Here is a 26155-nt window from a genome sequence, read left to right on the forward strand (position 1 = left end):
CAAATAGTTAGTCTTTTGGCCACTGAACAAATTGTTGTTGTTTGCGTTTAGGCGTGTAAGATACCTTATTTAAATACTTTTGTCCTCTCCAAATCTCTGTCTAGTAAATCCAAAGAGAAAAAATATTAAAATTATTAAAAAATTATTTTATTTATCTAGTATTAAAAAAGATATAGATTCAAATAGGAGTTATACTTTAGATGCAACTAAATCCATTGCCTCCATAGAGTCGAATACTCGACAAGACCTAAAAAATGGACCCAAAACTAAGTCGGGTTTATTGGTTCAACTATCCTCACTCTCCCTGACAACAAGCAAGGGCAAATACTCCTCCCTAACAATACCAAAAGGAGGAAGGAGAGGGCTTCCCCAAATTTTTTTAATTTTTTTAAAGAAAGAATCGATGACATTCAATGATGTCATCTTAGGGTTAAGAAGTGGTCAACCACTTAGGAAATTTCTCACCCATTTAGTGAAATATAATATATTATTTAGTGGAGTTTCTCAACAACCAAAACTACATCTATAACCATAGATTAAGGGAATTTGTTGTAACCCAATTGAGTTCAGTCGGGGTAGTTTGTCATTTCACCTAGGGCATAAGATTTAAGATTCAATATTCAATCACTTTCTCGAGTTGGTATTCGATCAAATTTTAACTAAAATGTTGATTCAAATAATAAACCTATAATTGGACTTCTTTTTAGAAATGAGAAGGCACTAATCCCCTCTTTAAGTCCTCTTCCATCTTCAAGAGTAGCCAGATGATAAGGGTTGCGACATTGATCAGAGACTGAAGATGGGTGGGGGTAGCTCATTCTTCTTCCCATAATGGATAGGAGGGGGACTAAAACTCCTCCTTTTATCCAAAGTAAGGGAGGGATAGCCCCTTTTATGTCCAAAAATCCTCTTCCTTTGAGAGGAAGGGGTGGTGTCCTCCCACCTTTTTGCATAATGGAGGACTTCATCCTAGAGTGATGGGGAGGGCAGGGGAGGGGAGAGGCCCCGATGCATGTCCTAACTCTTTCTTATTATTATTGTGATTATTGTTTTCATCATCATTATTATTTTTATATATTCAAATTAATTTAATTTAATAATTTTATTATAAATTTTAATTTTAAAATGAAAATACCACATCTAATCCGACATGGACCTTATTTTAAAATTGGATGAAATTATTTTTTTGTTGGCTCCATATTTTAAAATTACATGGGATTATTTTGCTTTGTTGGCTCCCTCAATTAAACTCCCTAGAAAAATTTTAAATTTTCTAAGGATATACAAGAAAGAAGAGAACAAGTGAGAGAAAATTAAAATTAAAATTTGGGGGTTTAAATAATTTATTATTTCTTAGGGGTGTACGAATAATTAAAATATCTGTTGTGGGTGGGAGCGATTAAGAAAGAGAAAACGATCGACTGCTATTTCAGCTCCTTGCTCTGAATCTCTGATGCTCTAGTCAGTCGTGTGGCTTCTTTATGCTAATCTTGATCCCTCCATCTTCTTTCTCACCAATGTCGAGGAATTGGCCGAGAGAAAAAAGTGAAATTTTGGAGAAATTTCCAATAGATAGGTAGAAACGAGAGTGAGAATGGAAAACTGATCCGAAAGTGCCGCATCTTATTCGTTTCTTGTATCGGATATTTTAACTTCTTCCTGGCCTTGATGGCGGGTACTTGTTCATTTCCTTCTCTTCATGTCTTATTTTGGGTTTCTGCTTCTCAATTTCAAATGCGCGCATGCGTTCTCTGTCTTATTTTGTTTGGGGTTTCCATGAGCTTAATTTGATTTTTATTTTGTTTGTTTAATTCTTACTTACTCTGAAAAACTTTTGTGACTTGTTAATTTCACACCTCAATTGGGACTTTCTCTTCGTTTGTAGCGAAGAATTTACTGAGCGGTGGTTGAGTGCTTTCTGTTGTTTCTATTATATTGTGGGGAGGCCTGGTATTTGGAGCTATTTGTCGTTATGTGTTCTCTGTTTTACAGTCGTTAAGTTTGGATTCCATGATTCTTCTATGGTTGACTTTGGAAGTTTTCCTGAACTGCATTCCTGCTGGGTCTTCTTCTTTTTTTTAGTTTATTCATTTATTTATTTTGTGTTATGCTCAAAATTGATCTCTCATGTGAACAACTGTCATGATTGTTTAGGTGGAGCCTAATGCCACTACGAAAAACCATTCTCATATCTCTCCGCTGAAAATGTTGAAAGTCCAGACACGGCCCTCAAAGTTCAGTCCCTTCTTGTGCATTAAGTCTTTCTTTTCCATCTTAAATCTCCCGCCAGAACCTCCCTCTATGTTTACGTCCCAATATGTATTTGAAACCCACCAAAAAATCCCTCCGTCAAAGGCCCAACTGTACTCTTCCTTCTTTTGTACGTTAATAGAGCTCTACTTAAATTGCAAGAGATTTTCAGATGCTTCAAAGGCATTTGTATCAATGATGAGACATGATCTCAACCCAAATTTGTACTTATGGAATCGAATTTTGTACGGTTTCAACAGCTCAGGTTTGGTCTCTGAAGTGCAGTTTATCTACACACAAATGCATCTTCGCAACAGAATTCCCAATATTTTCACTCATACAGTGTTCATTGATGCATTATGTAAAATAGGCAATCTCAAATTTGCTTTGTACTTGATCAGAAAAATAGAAACTGAGACAGTTACTTACAATACAATAATGAGGGGTTTTTGTGAGTATTTAATGGTGGAAACGGCTTATGGGTTTTTGTCAGAGATGGTGAAGAGAGGGGTTGGGTTTGATACGATTAGTTGTAATATTTTAATTTTGGGGTTCTGTCGGAAAGGATTGTTGGAAGCTGCAAATTCACTGTTGGAATCTATGGTTCATGCTGGTGTGCCTTGTCGAGATCACTTCAGTTATAATATTTTAATTGATGGATATTCTAAAGTAGGGAAGATGAATGAGGCACTTCACTTACTGGAACAGATGAAAAAGGAAGGCATTTCTCCAGATACAGTTAGTTATAATAGTCTGATCAGTGGCTTTTGTAAAGTTGGTGACTTTACTGCAGCTCAATATTTGATGGGTGAGACATTGGGTCATGGAAAGGTTGACCCTATTTCTGGTCAGAATGCTGTAGGTAGTTCAGATCTGAACCCCAATCTTATCACATACACTACCTTTATAAGTGGATATTGCAAGCAGAACCAACTGGAAGGAGCATTTTTATTGTATGATGAGTTGATTAAGAGTGGCTTACTGCCAGATGTTGTTACTTATACATCTCTTATGGCTGGTCTGTGCAAGAGTGGTAAGGTAGCTGAAGGTCTAAAGCTTTTTGCGGAGATGAAGAACAAGGGCGTATGTCCTAACCATGTCTGCTACTCTGTCTTGATGGACACTTATTTTAAAGCACAGAAAGAAATTTGTTCACTACTTGTTTTGAAGGAAGTGGTTGTTCGGGGCATTGTCTTTGATTTGGTTTCATACACAGCTTTGATGGATGGTTTTTTCAAGGCAGGAAAGGTTGGTGAAGCAGAGGATGTATTTAAAACAATCTCAAATCTTCCTTTAGTTCCAAATCATATCACTTACTCTGCATTAATTGATGGCCGCAGCAAGGCAGGAGACTTGAGAGGTGCTGAATTTGCTTTAGATGAAATGCAGAGGATCAGTGTGGATCCCAATGTTGTTTCATATACCTCCATTGTTAATGGGTATATAAGAAAGGGTATGTTTGTTGAAGCTATTGATGTTGTAAAGAAGATGGAAGCTAAACATATTTCACCAAATGTTGTTACATATGGTAGTTTAATTAATGGCTACCTTAGAGAAGGTAAAATAGATGTGGCTTTTGATGTATATGAGGAAATGACAAAGAGGAAAAACATAGAGCCAAACAATTATGTACTTGATTTTCTTGTAAATGGATTGAGAAAAAATGGAAGGATGGAGGATGCAGAGAGCTTATTTAGAGATATGAAACAAAGAGGGTTGTCACCAGATTGTGTAAACTACACTTCCCTTATGGATGGCCTCTTCAAAATGGGTGAGACATCCAAAGCTTTCAAAGTTGGTAAAGAAATGATGGAAAGAAACTTAGTTGATGGTGTAGCTTATAATGTGTTCATTAATTGTCTTTGTAAATCTGGGAAGCTGTCAGAAGTTGAGGCAGTCTATTTAGAGATGAGAGGCAGAGGCTTTGATCCTGACCAAGTTACATACAGCACAATGATTAATGCTCATCTAAGAGAGGGGAATCTGGACAAGGCTTTTGAATTGAAAAATGAAATGAAAACTAACGGGTTGTCCCCTGATATAATCACATACAACATACTAATTGGTGGTCTATGTGAGGCAGGGGAGTGGCAAAAGGCTGCTGATGTGTTGAATGAAATGGAAGTATCTGGGCTTTGTCCAAATTCTTCTACATTAAAAGCAGTGTTTCGTGGGGGTTCTGAGGTCAATCAGGCAGTTAATGTCCTTCAAATGTATGAGAGGCTGCTCAAGATGGGCCTTAAACCTGATGTAACAATTTATAATTGTGTAATTAAATTCTTATGTGGATTTGGGTTGACTAGACAGGCTACAAATATGTTGGAGGAGATGATAGAAAGAGGAATTAGAGCAGATATAATTACGTATAATGCTTTTATTCACGGATTTTGCAAGTGTGGATTTCTGAAGAGGGCCCATATTTTCTATAGAAAGATGTTGGTTGAAGGAATTTCTCCAGATGTCATGACCTACAACTCGCAACTTTGGGGGCTTTCAGATTCAGGGTCAATGGATGAGGCTAGTGAAATGATCAGAGAAATGGAAAGCAGAGATGTCCTCCCAAATGCTGTCAGTTATGAAGCTTTGGTTTCAGGCCATGCTAAGAAGAGTAATAAGAAGGAATCTGTCAGCTTATACTGTGAAATGGTGAGAAAAGGATTTGTACCTAGAGTAGGAACTTATAATGCACTCATTGGTTGTTTTGCCAGAGCGGGTATGATGAAACAAGCTAGAGAATTTATGAATGAGATGCAGAGACGAGGGGTTCTACCTAATTCCTCAACATATGATATTTTGATTTGCGGCTGGTGTGCATTATCAAATGAAGTAGAGGTGAAGAGGTTGTTGGGAGAAATGAATGCGAAGGGATATGCTCCATGTCAAAGCACCCTTGATTGTCTTGGTTTTGCCTTTGCAAAACCTGGGAAGAAGGCGGAGGCACGGAAATTATTGAGAAGGTGGTCTACTTATGAAGAAAGAAAGAGACAGCCATTCAAATGAATTATGTTTGATTGGACTTATATCGAATCACGAAGATGTCTGACCCATTTTTGCTCAATTTGTGGTATATGTTTTTTGACATCTTTAATTACTCTTCCATTTTAAGTGGATTTCCAAATATAAGTCTAAGTTTTGGCCATTATTTAAATTTTCTGTATGAAATGAAATTGTTGTTAGTTCTATGTAATGGATAAAATTAGCGAGACTAGAAGTTGTGTAGAATGTCTATTTTTTCGTTTATATAAATTTTTAGAAAAGTCATATAATTAAAGAGAGGGGGGTCCACTTCTTTGTTCATCATATTTTTGGAAAAGAGGAGAGTTTTTATCAAAAAGAAAAAGAAAAAGAGGAGGGTTCAATTTCCTGCCCCCTTCTGACTACTCTTCCTGCATAGAGAGAGAAGGGAAGAGCATCATGCTCTCCCTGCATTTTAGTTCTCTTCCACTCTAAGAGAAAAAAGTGGGCAAGGCCCCTGCTTTTGCTTCCTCTCTCATGACTTCCCCCTCCATGAAAAGAGCTCTCTGTCCATGCTATGAAGAAGGGCAAGGATGCCCCCCCCCCCCCCCCCCCCCCCCCCCCCCCCCCCCCTCAGTTATCTCTCTTGGCATTTATAAACTTTTTTAAAATAAAATTATTTATTTTAAAAAAGTTGAGAAAATAGGAGTGACGAAGGGTGTGATGCTCTTATAAATAGTTCGGATAGGGTTCTGTTGCCTATTATTGGAAATACAACAAACTAGACATATCTGGAATTAGGCCCAAACTTGTTGCTGTCCTCAGGATTAGCCAAAAAAATATGGCTGTATTTGGTTACTCTCTATTTTTTTATCCATTTTACTTTGGCATTTCTAACCTTGAAGGACATTATTCTCTCTTGGTTACACTGAGCTGCTGATATATTCTGTGGAATAGCACAATCAGATAATTTTCTGGTTCTGAAATTTCTGCCTTTTCATTCACAGCTTGGAAAGCAAGAACGGCAATTAGTACAAGCGGGCATTACAGTGAAGTTTTCTTTGTCAGGTTTGCTTGGATGGACTCTAGGTTATTTGATCCAACATTGAACCAAGTAATTTTGTTTTCTCTTAAAAAAATTCATTAATGGTCTATTCTGTTTGTTGTTGATTCTCACATAAATGAAATTGATATTGCTTTTGGTTAATGTATCCTCAACGATGGTCAGAGTAATCCAATGCTTCTCACTTGGATTCTAATTGCCTATGTTTTCATTTTCTTGAGCTATCTGCCAGAGTATTAACCTTTAAAAAAAATGGCCATCTTTCGTTTCTTGTATTTCTGCTTTGAGCATCTCCACCATGTTAACTCCAGTTCATAGGCAAGCTCAGCATACACATTTACTAACTCTTTTGGAAGTTTCTGACACAAATAGTCTAAACTCTGTTATGCACGCAATAACATTAAATATTATGCATGCAATAACATTATTATTTTATTTTTTTTCTTTAATTTACTTTATTTTATTTCAGTTTTAGGTTACAGGGGTATTTTAGAAATATTTTATTTATAGGGGTATTTTTAAAATATTTTATTGTGAATCCTATTTAAGGGGTAAGAGTAATGAGAAACACAAACATTGAAGAATTGAAGTATTGAGAATTAGGTTAATTCTAGTGTAAACAGGCTTAAAGTTCTCCTCAACGAGCTCTAGGGTTTTCAAACTTCCTTTTGGCTTGATCTTCGTCTTCTTCTACGAATCCTTGTGTCAGATCTGGGACCGTAACAATTGGTATCAGAGCAGGAACACAATGGGCTATTCAATTTCCCCATAAGAATGGATTGTTCCGGACAAGGTACGCAATTTACTGGAAAAATCTTTGCAAAGAATGGAAAAAATATGCAAAGATATGGGAGAAATACACGCATCGTATGAATCTTCCACTGCAATTGAAGTTTCTACATTTAATAGGGATCTCGCTGCCAAAGTCGATCAAGAAGCTGTCCCGGCCGAGCAGGAAACTCCAGCGACGGCCCCGTCAAATTTGATTTCCGGAGAACGTAAGCACAATTGGGAAAGCAGCAAAAGTCTCGGACGGGGAAACAAACCACGGGCTGGAAAAATCAAAATTTTCGTCCTGTTTACCGGCCGAAGCACCTGCCGAAGGTTTGGGGGCGACCTCAAATCCGACACTGGAAACCATGGAAATCGCCGAGAAGGATATGGGAAAGCCGAAATCAAACCTCCCCTGCTCACGGCAAACCACACTCCGTTCCGAACCGGAGAGGGAAAATTTTTCGGCCATTCCGACCAGGAAATATTTCTGCGAGCACTCTGTCTCGGCAAATTTCCAAGCGGCGAAGCCTCCAAGGGCTGTTGTTCACCGCCGGAGCAGCAGGAGACTCCGTCGGCGAAATTTCCACACTATGCGGTGCCGTGAGGACGGCATATGACTGTCGCCCGCCTTAGTCGGTGCCGTGAGGGAAGGAGCCGAGGATCGGCATGAGGATGAGGAAGATTTCCGATTTCCCCAGAAGACCCGTTGGCGAAATTTCCGCCGAAGGAGGAAGATGACTCCCGATTCAAATTTTCCTAAGTTAGGAAAATTTGATCAGCGCAGGAAGCTGAGTCGCGCGTGGGACCGGGCTTCCAGAACCGAGTCAACCCAGGCCAACTCGGGAAAAAAAAATCTTTCTCTGGCTGGAGGCTCTCCGATACCGCGGTTGACACTTGCGCAGACACTGCTTTCGAGCTTGAGGACAAACTCGTCTTCCAAGGGGTGTAATGTTATGCATGCAATAACATTATTATTTTAGTTGTTTTCTTTAATTTACTTTATTTTATTTCAGTTTTAGGTTACAGGGGTATTTTAGGAATATTTTATTTATAGGGATATTTTTTTAATATTTTATTTATAGGGGTATTTTTAGAATATTTTATTGTAAACCCTAATATGGTGAACCCTATTTAAGGGGTAAGAGTAATGAGAAACACAAGCATTGAAGCATTGAAGTATTGAGAATTAGGTTAATTCTAGTGTAAACAGGCTTAGAGTTCTCCTCAACAAGCTCCAGAGTTTTCAAGCTTCCCTTTGGCTTGATCTTCGTCTTCTTCTACGAATCCTTGTGTCAGATCTGGGACCGTAACAAACTCCTTAAAAGTATTTCCTTCAAACTTGTCATGGACAGGCTTTAATTCCTTTTTTTCTTTTTCTTTTTTGAAATGGAGGCCCCAATTCTTCTAAAGAGTATATTTTTAATGACTCTAGTACCCCTGCATGTTTGAGTTGACATGCTTACTAGTGTCCTAGAGATTTCTTGTTGTGACTTCATTTTTTCTGCTGCTCCTTCAGGCTTGATGTTTGCTGTCTTTGTGACAAATTTTGGCTATTGCTTCTTCTTCCATGGTGGCCAGTTCCTAAAGAAGGGGTAGTTCGTTCGAAATTTAGTCATTCTAGCCATTTTTGTGGTATTTAACAAGAATGGAATAGAAAACATTCTACGAGAGATCATGCACAGAAGGTGGTGGCACTGAGTAATTTTACGACCATGCCCTCTTCTAGTTTAGTAAAATTAATCCCCCTCTCCCCTCATAAAAAAGAAAAAAAAATCTGTTTGTCTTTTTTTTTTTGTCCTCCTGATGTTGAAGTCCACTTTGTTTTGCACTGCTCTAAATGCATCATATAAAGTATGTATTGTTTGTTTTGAAGTTAACTTTTCTTTTAAGATTCCTATGTCTAATTGGCTCTGATTAACTCCAACACTGGTGCAGAAATCCTTCCTGATGAGTAGGTTTCAGCTGTGGGATGCGGACACTATCTAAAGGAATGAGGACATCTGCTTAGGCAATTGACATACACAAACTTAAGTGAGCGAGGTAAATTTTTTTACTTCTCTGCTGAGTAGAGACTAATATTTTTACTCTTCTTTCCGTCCCTTTTCCCGTGCTTGATTTTCTTCTTTGCAAAAATCCATCCAACTTCCAGATATTAGTACCTTGGTGGCACAGTCTTTCATTCTTGTTATCTTGTGTGCCATTTCTGCAAACAGTTTAAGACATTAAGACTTGCATATTTTCATTATGGTGATAGTCGGTTTCAGAATAATGGCCTGTCAGTCAGGTCCTTGACTTTTTGTATGTGGAAAGGTATGTGTTGCTTTGAGCAGTTCAAGTAATGAATTGCATATTTGTTTCAGCTACTTGAACATCAGATATATTCATATGTACTTTACCAGCATTCCCAAAATTGGATATGCATCAGTGATAAGACAAAACGTGGTTTGAAAGGTTAAGTTTGTCTAGTTAAGAATGAACTATGGAATTTAGTATGTATGGAAGATACTATTCATATTTAATCATCTGCTTAATCTTGAGGTCAAGCATTTCACAAAAAATCTTACCATGTTGGGCAGATAGGGCTTCATCTATAATGATCATAAAAAGGATGGAGCTCTATATTGGGAAGATTGAGATTTAAAATGGCCAAGTGTGAAAATGGAAAATTAGCTGGTGTTTTGGGTTTCTATTGGGTCTAGCTGCATCTAAAATACTAGGGTGCAAGTTTACCAGACCTTTCTGTAGTCAGTGAGTAGTTTTCACTTCTCTAGTCTCTGAAATATAGTAAATATGTGGCAGCGTTATATGTCAAATGTTTTCATACTTTACACTAGGCATATTTTTCTACCAAGATGATAGTGAATAGGCCTTTATGCACTAATCCATGTACTCACCTGATCCAAGCTGATTAAACAAATGCATATCCTTAATCATGTGGGTTCTTTTTGTACTTGAATACCATCATTAGAACCAATTTTAGTGCATGAAGTTAAGGTTGAGAGATGCATATAACAGCAGCAGAACCGGCCATCTTATTATTGTATTAGAATTTGTAAGCCTTTGTTTGTTTCTGATCTGCCTGTTTATGCACTGCTTAGTGCATTTTTTTTCTTTAACTCTGTTCTCTCAACTTATTGAAGCTTGGTATCTCTGAGAGTAAAGTTGCCTCTTGCACTTTACTGAACCTAGTGGGTGTAATGGAGGAATTGAGTCAGTACAAAAGAAAAGGAAAAAGAAAAACTTAGTGTGTTTTGACAATGTCCTTCAACATCATAAAAACCTTAAAACAATGGGCCATTTCTCGTTTGTTCCTATCTCTCATTTTCTTAGGAGCCAAAGTGGGGATAGTGTAAAAAAAAAAAATCGGTTTCATAGTTATTATGTAATTGCTGCAAGATCTGTATTAAAGATGTACAGGTCAGAAAATGTATAGTTGCTAAAAAAGTAAGTGAAGAGAAATTGCATGGCTCTGCTGGAAGCAAGTGCAACTTATCTTCCCAAGTTCTAGACACTTTTAAGTGAAAATCAGAACGAGAAAAAACTGAAGAAGCATTATTGAAGAACTAGTTGAGGTGAATCACTTCTCTCTTGAGTTACCTAGATTGCAGTCTGAGCTGAGAAAGCCATTTCTTGATGATGCAGGAAGACACCGTCTGAATCGCAAGTTCACTACTGCATGGTCTTCAGCATCTCTGCAGTTGCCTACGGGGTATGGTAAGCAATGGTTCACTTGAACTCTCACATTCTTTAGGCCACTACCAGAGGTTGCATGCTGAGTTCCTAGAGGTGGTAAATGACGTTTCCTCCGTACCCAAATGTACAAAAAGTCGCTTTCTCTGGCGGAATGATCTATGAAGGTAGTAGGTTGATCTGAGCACCTCCTTACCCACACGTTCAATAGGTCATGGTCGGGGTTGACTACAATGTTTGCAGAAGGCCGTGAACGGAGAACAGAAAAATCAATAAGCAGATACGTGCTTGATGTACTCGGTACATACATATCAGGTAGGCCTTTCAAGTGAATGCAGATCTAGATGCATGTGGATGAGCTCTTAATATCTCAACCCTTTTTTTCTGGCAGGATTGCTTCTAATGATGATTGGTTCTTGTTGCAGACACCTTTATTGGTTGAGATAGGGTGTCAATGTGAAGTTATCTCTTCCTTGAAAGGGAGGGAATAGCTTTATGGCCGGGTAAGTGGTTTATAGAGATTCTTTCATTTGTTTCAGTACATTGTATTAATCTATTTAATGAAATCATTTCTTGATCCTTCGAATTTCTCCAGAATACAGAAAAAACTTGAGAAAGAAGAAAAGAAAGCCATATCATAGGAGTTGCTGCAGAAATCTAACATCCTGAAGAACCAAAACGTGGAAGTACATTGATCATTACTTTTACTACTTGAAAATTTTCAGTAGGACCCGATTGCATGCAGGACTTTTTAGTTAACATATTATATTTATGCAAAGTACTTGAAGAGCAAAATTGGATTGATCTCCTCATATTCTGCATGCCCTTTTACATTCTTAAGCTGACCTCAATATTGGTATGCGCAGTGTAGAATTGTGCATGGATTCATAGTAGATCAAATCAACCAAAGCTTAACCTAATCTTCTGGTTCTACTTTTGTTTCTGGGTCTCTGCAGCTTTTGCTACATTTGGGAAAAAATAGAGTTTCAGCCATGGGACTTGCACCAAACTGAAGATGGTGCGGTAAATAGAGTTTGGAGGGTTTTCTGCCCTAGGCTTTTCTTTTCTCTCCATTTGTGTCTCTTCACCCTGCAAAACTACAGAATTAGTGAACCTGCAAGTTGCAATACCTGCAGGTGTAGATGCATATCTGGAGGTATACATACTTCTGCTATGAATCTGAGACCAACTTTGACTTCTCCTTCATAGGCACCATCCTCAACCACAATGTTGTAGGGAGCTGGCATTTGTTCGAGGTGACCTCTTTCATGTCCTTCAATCAGGAGCCCTCCAAGATGAACCCTAATTTGCAAATACCAACAGAACATTTCAGCCTTTAGGGCCTGTTAGTACATTTGAACATTTTAATGGAAATATTCATATTATTTTATTGATAAAATACCTCATTTATTTATTTATTTATTGTTTTTATGACTTTTAATACTATATTAAATTACTAATTTAAGAATGATAAATTAAGATATTGTAAAAGTAAGAATTTGATCGAGTATTTAAGGTAAACATTTTTGTTTAAGTATTCTATTTTTATAATGAATTAAATTAATTTTTTTTATTTTACTTAGTAATTATTGAATTAAATTATTAATGTAAGAGTGATAATTTAGATATTCTAAAATTAAGAATTTGATCAAGTGTCTAGACATTATAAAAGTAACCATGTTTAGTTAGGTATATTATTTTTATATTTAATTAATTTAATTTTTATTTAACAAATTTAAATTATTTATCTTATTTTGATAATTAAAAATTTATATAAAACTATGTTAATAAAGTTAAATCCTATCAAAGTATTTTATTAATAAACTCATTCTTCACTTTTTACTAAAGTTTTTATTATGCGCACTAACACAAGAAAGTTTTTTACACTGTACTTTTCATTGAACACATTAACACAAAAAATAATGCATTTAGACCTTGTTACAACTGATAATTAAGACCGGTGGGCAAAAAACAGGTATTTGAATTAATCTTTTAATGGTAATCATCCATTTTTTTTTTTTTTGTAAATTATTATGTTTTTATCAGTAAAAAGGATTTTACTTTTCTTCAATTTTATTTTTTACTAGAGTTTGGTAAAATCACATGAAAATCAGATTAAATTTTAAGAAATGATGTTTCACCTGAAACTGAAAGTCTTGTCCAAAATTGAGAAAAAATGATGAAACAGTTCATATGCAGTGAAACAATACTGCACAGTAAGGAGCAAATGCAAGTAAGGTTACTCAAGGAGATGCCTACATGGTTTCTCCAAAGACTTCATCCTCCCCAAACCTATGCCTTTCCAAGATCCTCAAGCTCAACTGCGTCGAACTCCACCGCCGATCCGGCAATGATAAGTTGAATGAGAATTTCTCATTCCAGCAAGTTTGCTTTCCATTACCTGTATTTGAAATTTTCCATCAATAAATCTCTCAATATTATAGGTTATATTGCTCTGATTTGTCAATATGAACCAGCAATAGATTGGAAAAAATTATTTTGGATGATTAAGGCCTCCCAAATCAATTGATTGCACAGAAAAAGAAGGATGAAAAGGATTGTGATTGAAAATTACACCCAAGTATTTGTAATCGGCCTCAAAATACGATATGAATCACCATGAATGTATGGCCTATTTGATATGAATCAACAGAAATGGAGGAGAAGCTGTGTTTAGAATTTCTTTTGGTTCTGAAAACATTGTCTTGAGATAACTCTAAGCGAGTATTGATGACAAAAACACCCATTTCAAATATTCACTCCCCTGTGTCTTCCAAACGGAGCTCCTAGTTTTCATGGCATCATTATGATTTCTGCACATTGCTTGAAAGAAAAAGAAAAGGAAACAAACCTGAGGTGATTTTGCTTGTGCGGGTCTCCTTCCCAAGTTGCAGAACCACATAGTAGCCCGAGCTCCCTAATAACAGATCTTTCAATCAGAATCACTCATTAGCCTTTTGATTTAGAATTAAGAACCGAAAGAAGATACAACAGAGAATAGCCTAAGCTGTTCCAAAATGAGCACTTCTGTGAATCAAAAGTGTCTAAATATTATAATTAATTAGTGATAATTCAAAAACTTGTGTTAGAACATATAAAGATAATTCAACAGTTAAAAGTGGTAGAGAGAGTACCCAAGAAGCTGGTGTGTTTGAGGCCTTCAGCATTCACCAGAAGCACTTCCAGGACTCCCCCTTTCATTATGAACCAGAGAGAGAGAGAGAGGGAGAGAGGAGCTGGAGAGGACATAATGCAGAGAGGAGAATATAAAAAGACAGGTAAGGTGGGGCTTTCAAATATCTTTAAATCCTACAGTTACTGTTTCTCAGTTCCAATAAACTAGAAAGAACTGCTTTCTCCCATTGAATGGAACTAATGGAAACAAGTTACACTTTACAGTGCTTAGACTAATGGGAATTTAACTCACACGTTACAGTTTCAATCTTTTTCAAGAACTTCAATTAGAATACAGTTTTATGAGACCTACTAAACCCACAGTGAGCAACACAGAAGATTATGACCATGGGCAATGCCATGGATCTTTGGGTCCCTTCACCCCAACAAAGAATTTCAATGATGACCCATTTTGTTACAATTAAGTTATGAATAAACATAAAACAGCAGAGAACCACTTTAGTAATTGATTTCAACCAAGCTATACCCAGAAGTCTTTTTCAGTTTCTTCTCCATCATCAACTTCCTCAGCCTCTCAACATCTTCCCAAAGGCCACGATCAGCATATAAGTTTGATAAAATTACATAGTAACTCATGTTATTAGGGTCTAATCTTATAAGTTCTTTTGCTGCTAGTTCCATAACCTCAGTTTCAACATTTCCTGCTCTACAACCTGCAAGTAATGCTCCCCATACAGTGGCATCAGGCTCCATGGGCATACATTTGATCATTTGCATAGCTTCATTGATTGATCCTTGGCGGCTAAGCAAACCCACCATGCAAGAGTAATGTGCCAAATTATGAGTAACACCATACTCTTTCATGCAACTAAACCACTTCCATCCTTCATCTAGCATACCACAGTGACTACAAGCAGAGAGAACTGAGACAAAAACAACATCATTTGGTTTCCAACCCTGCTGTAACATGCTATAAAAAGCTTCAAGGGCTTCTCTACCACACCCATTTATACCATAGCCATTAATCATTGAACTCCAACAGATGAGATCTTTTGAGTCCATGTGATCAAACACTGCTTTCGCTTGACTTAGCCGCCCAAGTTTGCTGTAGAAGTCAATCAGAGCTGAGTTCAAAAAGAGATGTTTGCTGTACTCCTTTCTATAAACATGGCCGTGAATGCTTTTGCCATGTTCCTCAGCTCCCATCAATGAACAGGCTTGTAATAAGCCTACAAAGGTGATCTCATTTGGCTTCTCATTAGCTGACTGCATCTGTTTGAAAGTGTTCAGTGCTATCTTTGGTTTTCCTGCTTGAGCATAAACTGAAACCATTGCACTCCATGCAACAACATCTTTGGGATGGAGAATATCAAACAAATGTCGACATGAATCTACCTCTCCAAAACCTGAGTACATCATTAAAAGTGTAGTTCCAACAGATATGGAAGAAGATAATCCACTTTTAACTATAAAGCAATGCAAACCCAATCCAAAATGAACTTCTTTCGTTTTTGGGCAAGCCAGCAACACATTCAGAATTGTGATTTCATTAGGTTTTACATCAGAAGTTCCAATTCTTTTGAAAATATGCAATACCTTTCTTGGATTTTGATTTTCCAAACACGCACGAGTGATGGTGTTCCATGACACCAAGTCCTTCTGTGGTATCCTATCAAAAACAAAAACTGAACTGTACAAATTTCCACATTTTGAGTAGAAATCTACTAGGGCATTTTGAAGATTAGTATCTGAATAAAATTCTTGCTTGATGGAGAATGCATGCAACTCTTTGCCAGACATTAGAGCCCCAAGATGAGCACAGGCAGGAAGAACACTAACAACAGTCACATTATTGGGTAGCATACCAAAATATTGCATCTCCCGAAATTTCTCAATTGCTTGTTTAAAGCTCATGCTCTTTGTACATGCTGAGACCATAGCACTCCACAAGATCAAATCTTTTCTGGGGGTTTCATAAAACAGCCGAACTGCATCTGTTATTGCATTAACAGAGTAAAGCCCCAAGATAGCAGTAACTACAGAAGCTTCTAAATCCAACCCCGTTTTGATCACAAAGCTATGAACTTCACGTGTAAGATATTCTGAATCCACCAAGCTGATTGCTCGAGCAACGCTAACAATCGTCACATAATTAGGTCTTTTCCCTGCTAAAAGCATCGATTTGAATGACCCAATTGCTTCAACATATCTACGACTGTTCACCAAGCTAGAAATAGTCGAAGTCCAAGAGATAACATTTCTTGCAGTCATGCTATGGATGGGTCGTTGTAGATTGCCAAAATTTCGTCAAGTGGGTACTGCTTGAAATGCCAAATTTCTTTGAGGCATATTGTCGAACAATGGCAGCAGCCGTGAGTCTCACCACGGGGAGTTCATCAAATCGGTAATATCGGATTTGAAGAAGCCACGGATTCCGAGTCCTGACTACTTTGAAAGTGATAAAAGAAAAAGTAAAAACCATGAATTTTACTTCTGGCTCCTATGAAGAGGAAAACAGGATAAAAACGGATGAACTAGATGAGGATATGCAAAAAGTTCGATGACAGAAATCTATCTACGAGCCACAGAAGATTTGAACGGCAAGAGTGTTCAGCCACGGCCTCTATATGGGTTTCAAAGTATCAATTTTCCGTGGGAACTCTGCAGCTTCGCGTTCATCTTCGCAGTCTGCCATTAGCCAACAGCGACCAGCATTCTCAATGGGGACAAGCCTAGCCATCCGATCACTTGAAGGTTGCCAATCTGATCAATTAACTTCCGTTATCAAGGTTCCGTTTTTCGCACAAGTAAAACTAGGCCTGTTTTCTCTCTCTAGTCTTGACGAGTATCGAGTATACCCAACTCGAGCAAAGCACTAACTCAGAAGCTGCAAAACCCAAAACCCATGAAACCCTGTATTGTGAGTCTTCCTCTGCCTTTCCAACGCCTCTTGGAACTGTTTGATAGTCGGTTTGAGGTTCGGAGGACAAAAGAAACAAAAATAATTCAATGGGAGGGAGGCATCGGTTTCCTACACGATTGGTTGATTCCTTTGACGATTGGGAGAGTGGTAACAGCAGCATTCCTGTTGATCATGGTATTCGACACGTACATGGTCGAGCCTTTCACAATTTCTATTACCCGCTACTTGTTTCAGTCGAGGGTTCCTTTTGTTGATCATGGGTTGGCTTTGCTTTGTTTCTTTCCAGGCGCTTTTTGTTCACTCTCAGGGTTAGTGCGTACTCAGAGGAAGAAGGACAATCCCGCAGTCTCCAGCATATGATCGACATTGAAAGCAACTGAAAGACTAAAAATTTATGTGCTTTGTGCCTGCTGCTGCTCATATTGACAAGCAAAAGACAGAATATTGGATGAATTTATAATTTTTGGTCTTCGGTTGCAAGATGTTTATGTGCAGTCGAATTTCATTTTTCTCGTTTCCACTTCTCCGCATATAAGCTTATTCTGCTCTTCACCCCATCGGTTTTACTAGGTTCATGTGTACATTTCATAATTCTACCCGGTGTTAAGTGACGCAGGAAGAGTGGTGGATCTTCTCATAGAGGATGCTGTGACCAGTTTTCACTGCTCAATGATCCAGCATAGCTCAACCTTCTTGTGTCAGTATTTCGGACATGTTTTGCTCTCCGCCTGCTCTGTTTTAATTCCTTTTCACTGTTCTTCCCTCTATCTGGATCGGATATGTTCGAAATGGGCAGCCAAATCAGTAGTATGAAGCCTCAAATTTGTGAAATCCATTACTTTGACATCAGTGGAGAGGCCCCTGGGAGGATTTTTATCAGCCCTTCTCGTACATTTTGTTGGTAAGTAGAACTCTACTGTACTGATCTTATGTCTCTTGACTCTGTTTGTTTGTGGTGTTTAGCATCTTTTACTTTTTCTTGTGTCAATACAGCTCTCCTTTTTCTGTTGAATGCAAATCTATAATTTTGAAATAAGATAAGAACATGGATGATATCATCTAGCATCAAGCTACATTGTGCAATCTTCTAAACCTGCTAGCTTCTCGTAGCTTCCATCCTTCTTTTATGCACGTTTCTAGGGTTTAGGTATGTAGTGTGTCAGTTAATTATTATCTACTTCTAATGGTTTGAAGGTAATAGTATGACTTGTTCCTAGCCTGCTAATTGGTTCTTGAGAAATGGTTCCCTCGGATAATTCCTCTTCAAGGTTTTTGTAGCTACATATTGTCTGTATCACTGTGGATTTACCTGCAGGAACTACCTAAAATGCATGATGCAGTACTTTTGCCACTTCTTATCATGAGGGAATAAAAAGAAAAATTGCTTCTTGAGGCAAAAATAAGTTTGGAAGAAGTAATCAAGTTAGTCTCAGTCAGAGTTTTCTGTAGAGATGTCAATTTGGAAGCTATGGCAATCCTAAAATTTAAGAAGAATATCTGTAGAATACACTTTTAAAGTTGATATTGTGTGTGGTTTGTGGGAATACTCCCACATAGGTTAAAGATTGGAAAAGTCCTGCAGTTTTTAGTTGGGAAACTGTTTGTTAACTTTTGTGTATCATTTGGGGATGGACTTGAACCTAATTAACTGCAAGATGTTGCTCAATAGTTCTAGTGACATTATCCAACCGAATAAACTGGCTCAGTCAGAAGTTTTACAGAAATATCATGTTCTTTTGAAATTGGGACCTATCGTAATCCCCAAATGTAAGAGGAAATGCATTAGCGTATACTTTAAGTGGATATTGCTGGATTTGTCAACAAATCCTGTGGAATTAGTCATACTGGTTCAACATGTCTTGTATCTGGAGGGTTCACTTTAAAGATCCCTGGAACTAGATAAACAAAACTGGGGTTCATTTAACTGCTTAAACTCACAAGATATAACATGTTGCACTTCAATTTGCAGTGTGGTGTGCCCATGATCCCTTTCCTGGTTTGAAGGAAACTCGACTCTGGAGTTGGGTTTGTCTAATTGCTGTGTTGAGCTAATGTAAGAAAAACCAGACAGAAGCTTTTGGGATATTTTACCTTTTTTCTCCTGGCAAGATAGATGAACCTTATGTCAGAACATAAAGCCTGGTTTTAGTGTAAGCTTAGCCTGAATATGTTTAGTTTGACACATAAGAGACAGATTGATAGACTTTGGGTGAGTTCCTGTCCAATCAGTTGGACATCCTCGCATTTTTGTCTATTTCATCATTGTCAATATTTTCTTCATTGGTCCAAAACCATGTCACTGTTGCTTACTGCCATTTCTAGAAGCTACATAATTTATAAGATTCTCAGATTTTCCTGATTCTCTAGATTGTGTCTTAAGTTTGTTCAACAAAAGAAATCTCTGAGGTATCTTATTCCCAGTCTGCTTAGGTATATTTTACCTAGTTTTTGCACATTCAGGGTTTATGGCTTCACTAAAAATAGCTTTGTCCTAGGTCTTTTGGTATACAACCCAATTAAATATGTTACTCTCATCTAGTTTCGTTTGTACTAATTCTAGGAAGAAAGGATCACCTGTTTCTGTTCACGTCATGCAATTTGAGAATCGTACAAACTTTTTCTTGTATGAGAGTTTGCACATCCAAGTATGCTCTAAAAGATGAATTGTCCTTTTTTTGCTGCCTTAAATGTGTTTCTTAATGCATTATATAACCTATGATAGTTGGAAGAGTGAAGTGATGAATGATGGTTATTGTGAGGGAAATAGTCTTACTGAATTGTAGTTTGCAATAAATTCACTTATGTCAGTCTCATGTAGTTTCTCTTGGACTAATTCTAGGAAGCAAGCATAACCAGTTTCTATTCATATTATCCAATTTGAGAATTGTACAAAATCCTCTATGTATGAGATTTTGTACATCCAGTATGGTGTAAAGGTTGAATTGTTTTTTGTTGCTTCAAAAATTACTTTGTTGTGTTTCTTAAAGCTTTATCTAACCTAGCATATTTAGAAGAGCGAAGTTATAAATGATTGTTATTGTGAGGGAAATATTCTTATGGAATACTTTTATGTCTAGCATGTTATATGTTTGCAATGAATTGTTCAAAATCTATTACAACATGGATAAGTTCCGATTTGTGAATTTAAGATGTCATATCTTTACATTTTATGCTTGCTATATATACGTGATTACCATGTCCTCCATCAGATTATGGGTGCTAGAAACATTGAATTTGTCAATTCCTATTTTGCAACTAGGTCCTATTTTACTTTTTTAACTATGAAATCTTTTTCCTGTTTGTCCTTGAGTCATGTTTTGTGCGATTTGTATTTTTCTTGACTTCCTCTATTATAATGGAGCCATGTTCTGGTCCTTGTTTTAAACTATCACAAGGTTCATGAATCACTCTTAGATCGAGAAGCAACTTCTTGGCTTCAACATCTACTTGCTTCATCTACACTTTTGGTATTTGACTTTTTTATTTCATTGATGAAATCTATAGGTACTAATCTGAGCATTTTCAGACTATTCTGAGTTGGTTGTGAATGTCTCTCCTCTCTTAAACAGCTGGACGGAAATGATTTTGCAAGTGTCCATTCCCTTGTGCATTGGAAAGTAAAAGAATCTCACAGATGATATTAGCAACGAATATTCAGTGATAGTTTCTGGAGGGAACCTTTCTATCATTTGATTGATGTAAAAAAAATTGGTAAAAAACTCTAGTCTCTGTGATTGGTCAAAATCACCTAAACCAAAGATGTAAATGAGTACTTCAGGAAATGGCAAACACAGAAGTTGTTTGTTTGATGGGAGATTCAGAGAAAACTCCGAGAGAGGAAGATTTGACAAAGATGGCTATGCAGTAGATGATTGTGCTGCAATTGTGAGTTCTAAGTTGATTGAACCTCCCCATGATTCATGTCATAGTTCAGTTCATGTTGATTGAGAACAATTGATGTTGTAGTGTGTTGTTTTTATGATGTTTGAGGCGCCTGGTGATGGAAAGAAAAGGTATGTTGAGAGTGGAGAGTGGAGGAAATTAAGAGAGGGAGGTTGAGGTTGGTAGACAGGTGAGTTGCAATGTCAATCCTGTTGGTCTCTTGGGAAGAGATTGATGATATTCTTTTATTGCAAAAGGAAGAAGAAAAAAAAAAAGAACAGCTGTAATATAGTTGAAGTTCAACATTCATCTTGTACATAAATTTATTGATCTTGGCCGTCATTACATGTTTGAAGCTGGCTCAGGGAGCTAAAATAAGGGATATTCAGTCCTTGTTGTCTAATAGGGATGGAAACTTGCCCAATGCAAAATCGATTAGGATTTGGTCTGGGTGAAATGAATTTAGAAAAATATAGTGAAAGAAGGAAAAAGAAAAGCAACCAATACAACAATGATAAATATTGGTGATAATTTGAACATCCTATGATTATGAATGCTCCTGCTCTGCTGTTGCTTCTTTTGTTTCAGCTTCTTTTGCTTCTTGGCTCTCATCCTGTGCTGCCTCCTCCTCTTTCTGAGACTCCCCTGATACTGCAGCAGAGTTGCGCTTCATCAAAGATGCCTTAAGGACATGGTTGTAGCTTCCTTTCTCCTTGAACAATTGTACGAAATGGACCTTGCAGTAAAGAACACCATCCATTGTAGCATAGGATGAAAGAGTGAGGACACAACCTATAGGATGAAAGAGTGAGGACACAACCATGATGGGCACACTTGAACAGGATTTATGATATGATTCCCCTTCCAGAGTTACCTGTTACAGCTTCCAGAAAAAAAATTCAACATTTCTCAAAACTTGAGCACTAGTATGAGTTAGATTTTAAGAAATAATTTTAGCAAACAAGGAATAATTTCAACTGGATGAAAGGACAATCCAAGCCTCCATGGAGGTTCAGACTCATCTTTGAGGAAAATCAAGACTCATTTAGGCCCTCTGATGTTTCTTAGCAGCATGTACTCAGAGAAGCCAATTCCCTAGCTGATTCTCTCGCCAAAGATGGCCTCTCTCTTTCATCCTTTGTTTCTGGGTCTCCGTCCCTATTGCTTGAATGGTCCTCCCTGTTTTGGATTGCTTTTAGCAGTTTAATAAGATTTCCCCATTTCAAAAAAAATAAAAAATAAAAGAAAAAAGGAATCGGAGATTGGTGAACAAACTAGGTAATGTGATGGTTAATCTAGTTAGCTTTCATATCTCTGGTCATCATGATTTCTTTTTAGGTATGTACTAGACATCTCATAGAAGAATCTTGACAAAAAAGAAAAATTACCCCAAAATCATTGAATGTTTCATTTATTTTGTTCCAATGTATGAACATATTCCTAAAAATGCAGTAGTTATATGAATCTCTTATTAGCTCATATATATGAAAACTAAACTCGTTTGGATCAACACAAGAGAACAAAAAAAGTGACAGACCTTTTCTAGTAGATATGCTATTTTCTGTCTTGGGTCCCAGAGAAGAAGGAAGACAATTTGCTGGGCTGCCTACTCTGTGAGGTAAATGATCCAACTCATGTGTGAGCATTCTGGACAAGTAAAGTGAAGAAAAACTCCATTGCAGAAGATAATGTTACAACCTACCAGATCATTTGACTTTACAGAAGATTTTTCATCTGGAAAGTCATAAAACTGCACACATGAGAAAATACCCACAAAAGAAAGAGAGAGAATCGGTTTCAAGTACTAGAAAACCCATGTAGGGAAAGAGCTTGGAGAGACTTCCTGTCTTTCCTTGAAGAGCTGTTCAAAGTATGAGAAAATCCTCATGCTAGAAATTCTTGGAGAGACTTCCTGTCTCCTTGAAGAGTTGTTCAAAGTGAGGCTTGCAGTAGAGGACTCCATCCATGGAAGAGTAGTTACTCATCTAAAGATATCCATCATCAGCAGAATTAACAGAAAATTAAAACATATACAACAAATATAAATCATGTCAGGTTTTGCTCAAGAGCTTATTTCAAATGGGTCATACTGATTTCAACAATACAACACTTCTACCCAGAACAACAAGAAAAATAAAAAATACTAACCAGTTTGTCCCTCCACAACGGCTGCATTTGAAGCAGGACTTGTGATAGGCCACACCATAAGCAGATAACATATCAACAATGTAAACGGTCCTATCACATGCCTTGCACTTCTCCAGAGTCCCAGTGAAAGCCATCTTGAAAAATCAAAACTCGAAGGAACAAACAAACAAACAGATGATAGTATGTAAACATGAAAACCTTTGCAAAGGGGAAGGCCAGGTTCTTGGGTACCAAACCCTCCACCCCCACTTATCTACTTGTAAAAATTAATTCTCTGATTTAAAGAGTATCAGAATTGGTATCAGATAACGTACCCTCCACCCTCTTCACCGTCTCCAATAAATGGGAAATAGACCCCAGCCCAAGCAGCGAAGGCAGGGAAGACGAAGAAGAAGAAGAAGAAGAACAGAAGAAAGATCTTTGTGAATGGGACTTCCACCTCTCCACCCTCGTCTCCACCAATGCCGTTCACTCCGCCGTCTCCGACACCCTCGGCGTCATGGAGATCAATACTTCTGGCCAGATCCTCGCCACTGCAGGAATCGCTCGGAAAATTCGGATTGACACTCTCAGGTCGTTGGTAGGAGAGAATGTGATCAAGATGGAGTCCGCGTAACTACGAAGTTGGATCACAGCTGTGCATGCGAATCTTTATTCTTTAAGGCTAATCGTGCGAGTTCTCCCGGACCTTCTTGGGCTGAAACGAACCATATTCTCTTAAGAAATTCATGCAAGAAGTTCCGTGACTGTAGGTTTCGTATTTGAAGCTACAGTCATATAATAATTGCTTTCTGTCTTTCCGCTCATTACGGGAAATCGAATTGCTGGCTATCTAGGCCTGCTTGTTCTGCTCGAAAGAAAAAACAGTCTCTACAAAAAACCCCAAAGAAATAAAAGAAAGAAGAAATGAACACAATAGAAGAAAAGGTAAAGAAATATGCCCTGTTTGACAGTCGCCCGAGATGAGAATTTAATAACAGCAGTAGCATACAAAGAATGCAACAAGAGAAAAAACAGAGCGGTAAAGAAGTTCATCTTGGGGTTTGTTCAGGCTGATAATTTATTCTTGAAAGCAAGAAGTGGCGAACCTGGTCCTCAGTTCTTTGAATTCTTGGACTGAGCACGAAAACACCCTCGATGGTCGTAACCCGAGCACTTCTTCCGCAGAAATTCGTTTGGGTATTTCTCTTCTCATGCTGCACCGACTGCGAAGCCCTGGAGTAATTTATTCTGAAAAGCAAGAAAACACCCTCTCCGGTCGTCACCGAAGCACTTCTCCCGCAGAAACCTGTTTCGATATTGCTCTTCATACACGATGAAGCAGGAGAAGCATATGGGACAAAGTGGCCACCAGGGCCTGTCTGTTCCATATCCTTAACCTGCCTCTTCGTGCATGGGAGATGGGAACGCGAAGAGAAGAAAACCAGAACGAGAACGGAAACGCTTTGGAAGAAATCTTATTTGAGCCTCGTATGAATGCGCACGAGACTCAATTATTATAAGAAAGAAACTCCGAGGGGGGGTAATTCTGAAATTTCTGTCGCCTCTCGCTCGCCTCCTAGTTTTCAAAGACATAAATTTCCGATTTCACCCTTCCCCTTTTCAGACCAGAAATATAAATTAACTCCGATCCATATGGGTCAGAATGTGGGGTAAATTAGTAATTTTACTTTTAATATATTTATTTAAAAGCTAAAATACAATAAAATAAAATAAAAAAATTATTTGCCTTTAGCCAGAAATCCATTACAGACTTCCGAAGAACTGAACTTGAACAAGCGGGGATGTTAGTGTTAAATGATTTTCACTTCATTTGAATCACGTCAGGAAATGTTCTCATACAACAAAAACGGGGGAATTAAGTTTCAGGAGATTAGCAAATTTGGTCAGGTTCAACCTTTACTCATACATGTTATCTACTCTTATTCCAATATACTAGCCAACCTGAAGAACTTGCAAAGATTGGATCTCTATGGCAATTTTCCGGTTAAGATTAGTTTTTGTTTATGCAGCTTCCACTGAGATTTCCACCCGTAATGGATGAGAGAGAGCTAATTTAGAGCAGAAACTAATTGAGGAGGCTACAATTCTAGCTTTGCTTGTAACCAATTTGGAGGTTTTTCATCATTATACTTTTTGGACCATGAGAAGGAAGAAGAGAAATGAGACTTTGGAGATCACATGTTTTTATGTAGTTGAGGAGAGAAAAATGAGAGATTTTACGAGTTTTTGATAGCAGTTTCTCGTGTATGGAATTGAAGGAAAGAACATGGTCTTATTCTTGGAAGAGCAGGGTGTTGGAAGAAGGGATTAACCCTTTGAATCGACCATTCAGAGTAATTATCTTTGAAGTCCCAGTAACTTAGAGAATGACTTTAGATTGAAGTCCTCAGAACAGGTAACACCCATATGGCAGAGGTAGGTTAGGCACCAAGTTAAACCGTTTGCAAACCGTTCATACTCGTCTCGAAAAAAACTCGGTTCAATTTAGTTTTTACTGGAACTTTGCTCGAGCTCAAACTTGAAATAAGGTGTTTAAGTATAGCAACCCAAATTTAAGATTTTCCAAGCTCGACTTGGTAGCTCATGAGTTGACTCATTAATATATTTTTTTTATAAAAATACCTTTTACTCTAATTACTCTTGTCAATTCCCTCTTTAGTTGGTTGATATTGCTCTTATTTACCTCAAACCACAAAGATGATTGATTATTCAACCCTTTTGGGTTCCTCAAAATAATGTTGTTGTTTGCCAACGGAATAAACACTATTGATGGAGATGTTTGTTCTTTCTTTTAGGTCAATTAAATTGGTTATTATACATTAGTATGTTTCATTACGAAGTTTTCGACTCCTTTCTTACAAAGTTCAATAATTCTAAATTCATCATAATATTTTTATTATTATTATTTTTATAATTTTTATAATTTACAATATAGGTTAGTGTTTGAACCCGACTCGAGTTCGAGCTCAAATTCGATTAAAATTTTTGGGCTCAAGGGTAAGTTTGAGTTAACCAAGCTTGAAACAGGGATGAGAGGAGAAAAAAAGTGGTTTTGTTTTGCGTCATAGGTATGGAAAATTCCATGTAATCTAACACGTCATAGGTAAGAGTTTTGGGTTTTAGAATAATTAATTATTTTATTATATTTATAAAAATATTAGTACCTATTTTTATCATAAAATTAAAAATTAAAATCTCAAATTATGTGTAATAAAATAATTTTTAAATATGGAAGAAAAATAAAAATTATGTACACTGCTGTTTTTCCTTTTTCAATTACGGATTATTTTCAAGGGAAAGTGGAGGAGGTGAATCAGGGCAATTAACGAATA

The 26155-nt window shown here is 37.4% G+C and overlaps 2 protein-coding genes across 12 annotated transcripts; one reads left to right on the top strand and one right to left on the bottom strand.

Annotated features, from left to right (window-relative positions):
* Positions 1-1480: 1480 nt before the first annotated feature.
* Positions 1481-12126, top strand: LOC137944218 (pentatricopeptide repeat-containing protein At5g14770, mitochondrial). 10 transcript variants are annotated; one of them, XM_068789814.1, is made up of 10 exons: positions 1481-1675; positions 2155-5314; positions 6213-6319; positions 8978-9082; positions 10685-10899; positions 10976-11047; positions 11158-11235; positions 11328-11418; positions 11689-11755; positions 11869-12126. In XM_068789814.1, exon 2 carries the CDS (start codon positions 2206-2208, stop codon positions 5248-5250), a length of 3045 nt encoding a protein of 1014 aa, XP_068645915.1. In that variant the 5' UTR covers positions 1481-1675; positions 2155-2205; the 3' UTR covers positions 5251-5314; positions 6213-6319; positions 8978-9082; positions 10685-10899; positions 10976-11047; positions 11158-11235; positions 11328-11418; positions 11689-11755; positions 11869-12126. The 10 variants fall into 10 exon arrangements, with proteins under 10 accessions (XP_068645915.1, XP_068645916.1, XP_068645914.1 ...); XM_068789815.1 differs by having other exon boundaries at positions 10979-11047; XM_068789813.1 differs by having other exon boundaries at positions 10685-10828; positions 10944-11047.
* A 772-nt stretch (positions 12127-12898) lies between these two features.
* Positions 12899-16263, bottom strand: LOC137944703 (putative pentatricopeptide repeat-containing protein At1g69350, mitochondrial). 2 transcript variants are annotated; one of them, XM_068790424.1, is made up of 3 exons: positions 13867-16263; positions 13584-13649; positions 12899-13133 (listed from the first exon to the last, which is right to left on the bottom strand). In XM_068790424.1, the coding sequence occupies exon 1, from the start codon at positions 16136-16138 to the stop codon at positions 14366-14368; it is 1773 nt and encodes a 590-aa protein (XP_068646525.1). In that variant the 5' UTR covers positions 16139-16263; the 3' UTR covers positions 12899-13133; positions 13584-13649; positions 13867-14365. The 2 variants fall into 2 exon arrangements, with proteins under 2 accessions (XP_068646525.1, XP_068646524.1); XM_068790423.1 differs by having other exon boundaries at positions 13584-13661.
* Positions 16264-26155: the final 9892 nt, after the last annotated feature.

This window comes from Aristolochia californica, unplaced genomic scaffold (assembly GCF_029961685.1).
Source record: "Aristolochia californica isolate CCGP_79_NKW_82.1479 unplaced genomic scaffold, dmAriCali1.0.hap1 SCAF_11, whole genome shotgun sequence".
Classification (NCBI taxonomy): Eukaryota; Viridiplantae; Streptophyta; class Magnoliopsida; order Piperales; family Aristolochiaceae; genus Aristolochia; species Aristolochia californica.

Excerpts from the sequence above, each read along its gene's own strand:
- LOC137944218 (XM_068789807.1), top strand. The coding sequence starts at position 2,206 with ATGTTGAAAGTCCAGACACGGCCCTCAAAGTTCAGTCCCTTCTTGTGC.
- LOC137944703 (XM_068790424.1), bottom strand. The coding sequence starts at position 16,138 with ATGACTGCAAGAAATGTTATCTCTTGGACTTCGACTATTTCTAGCTTG.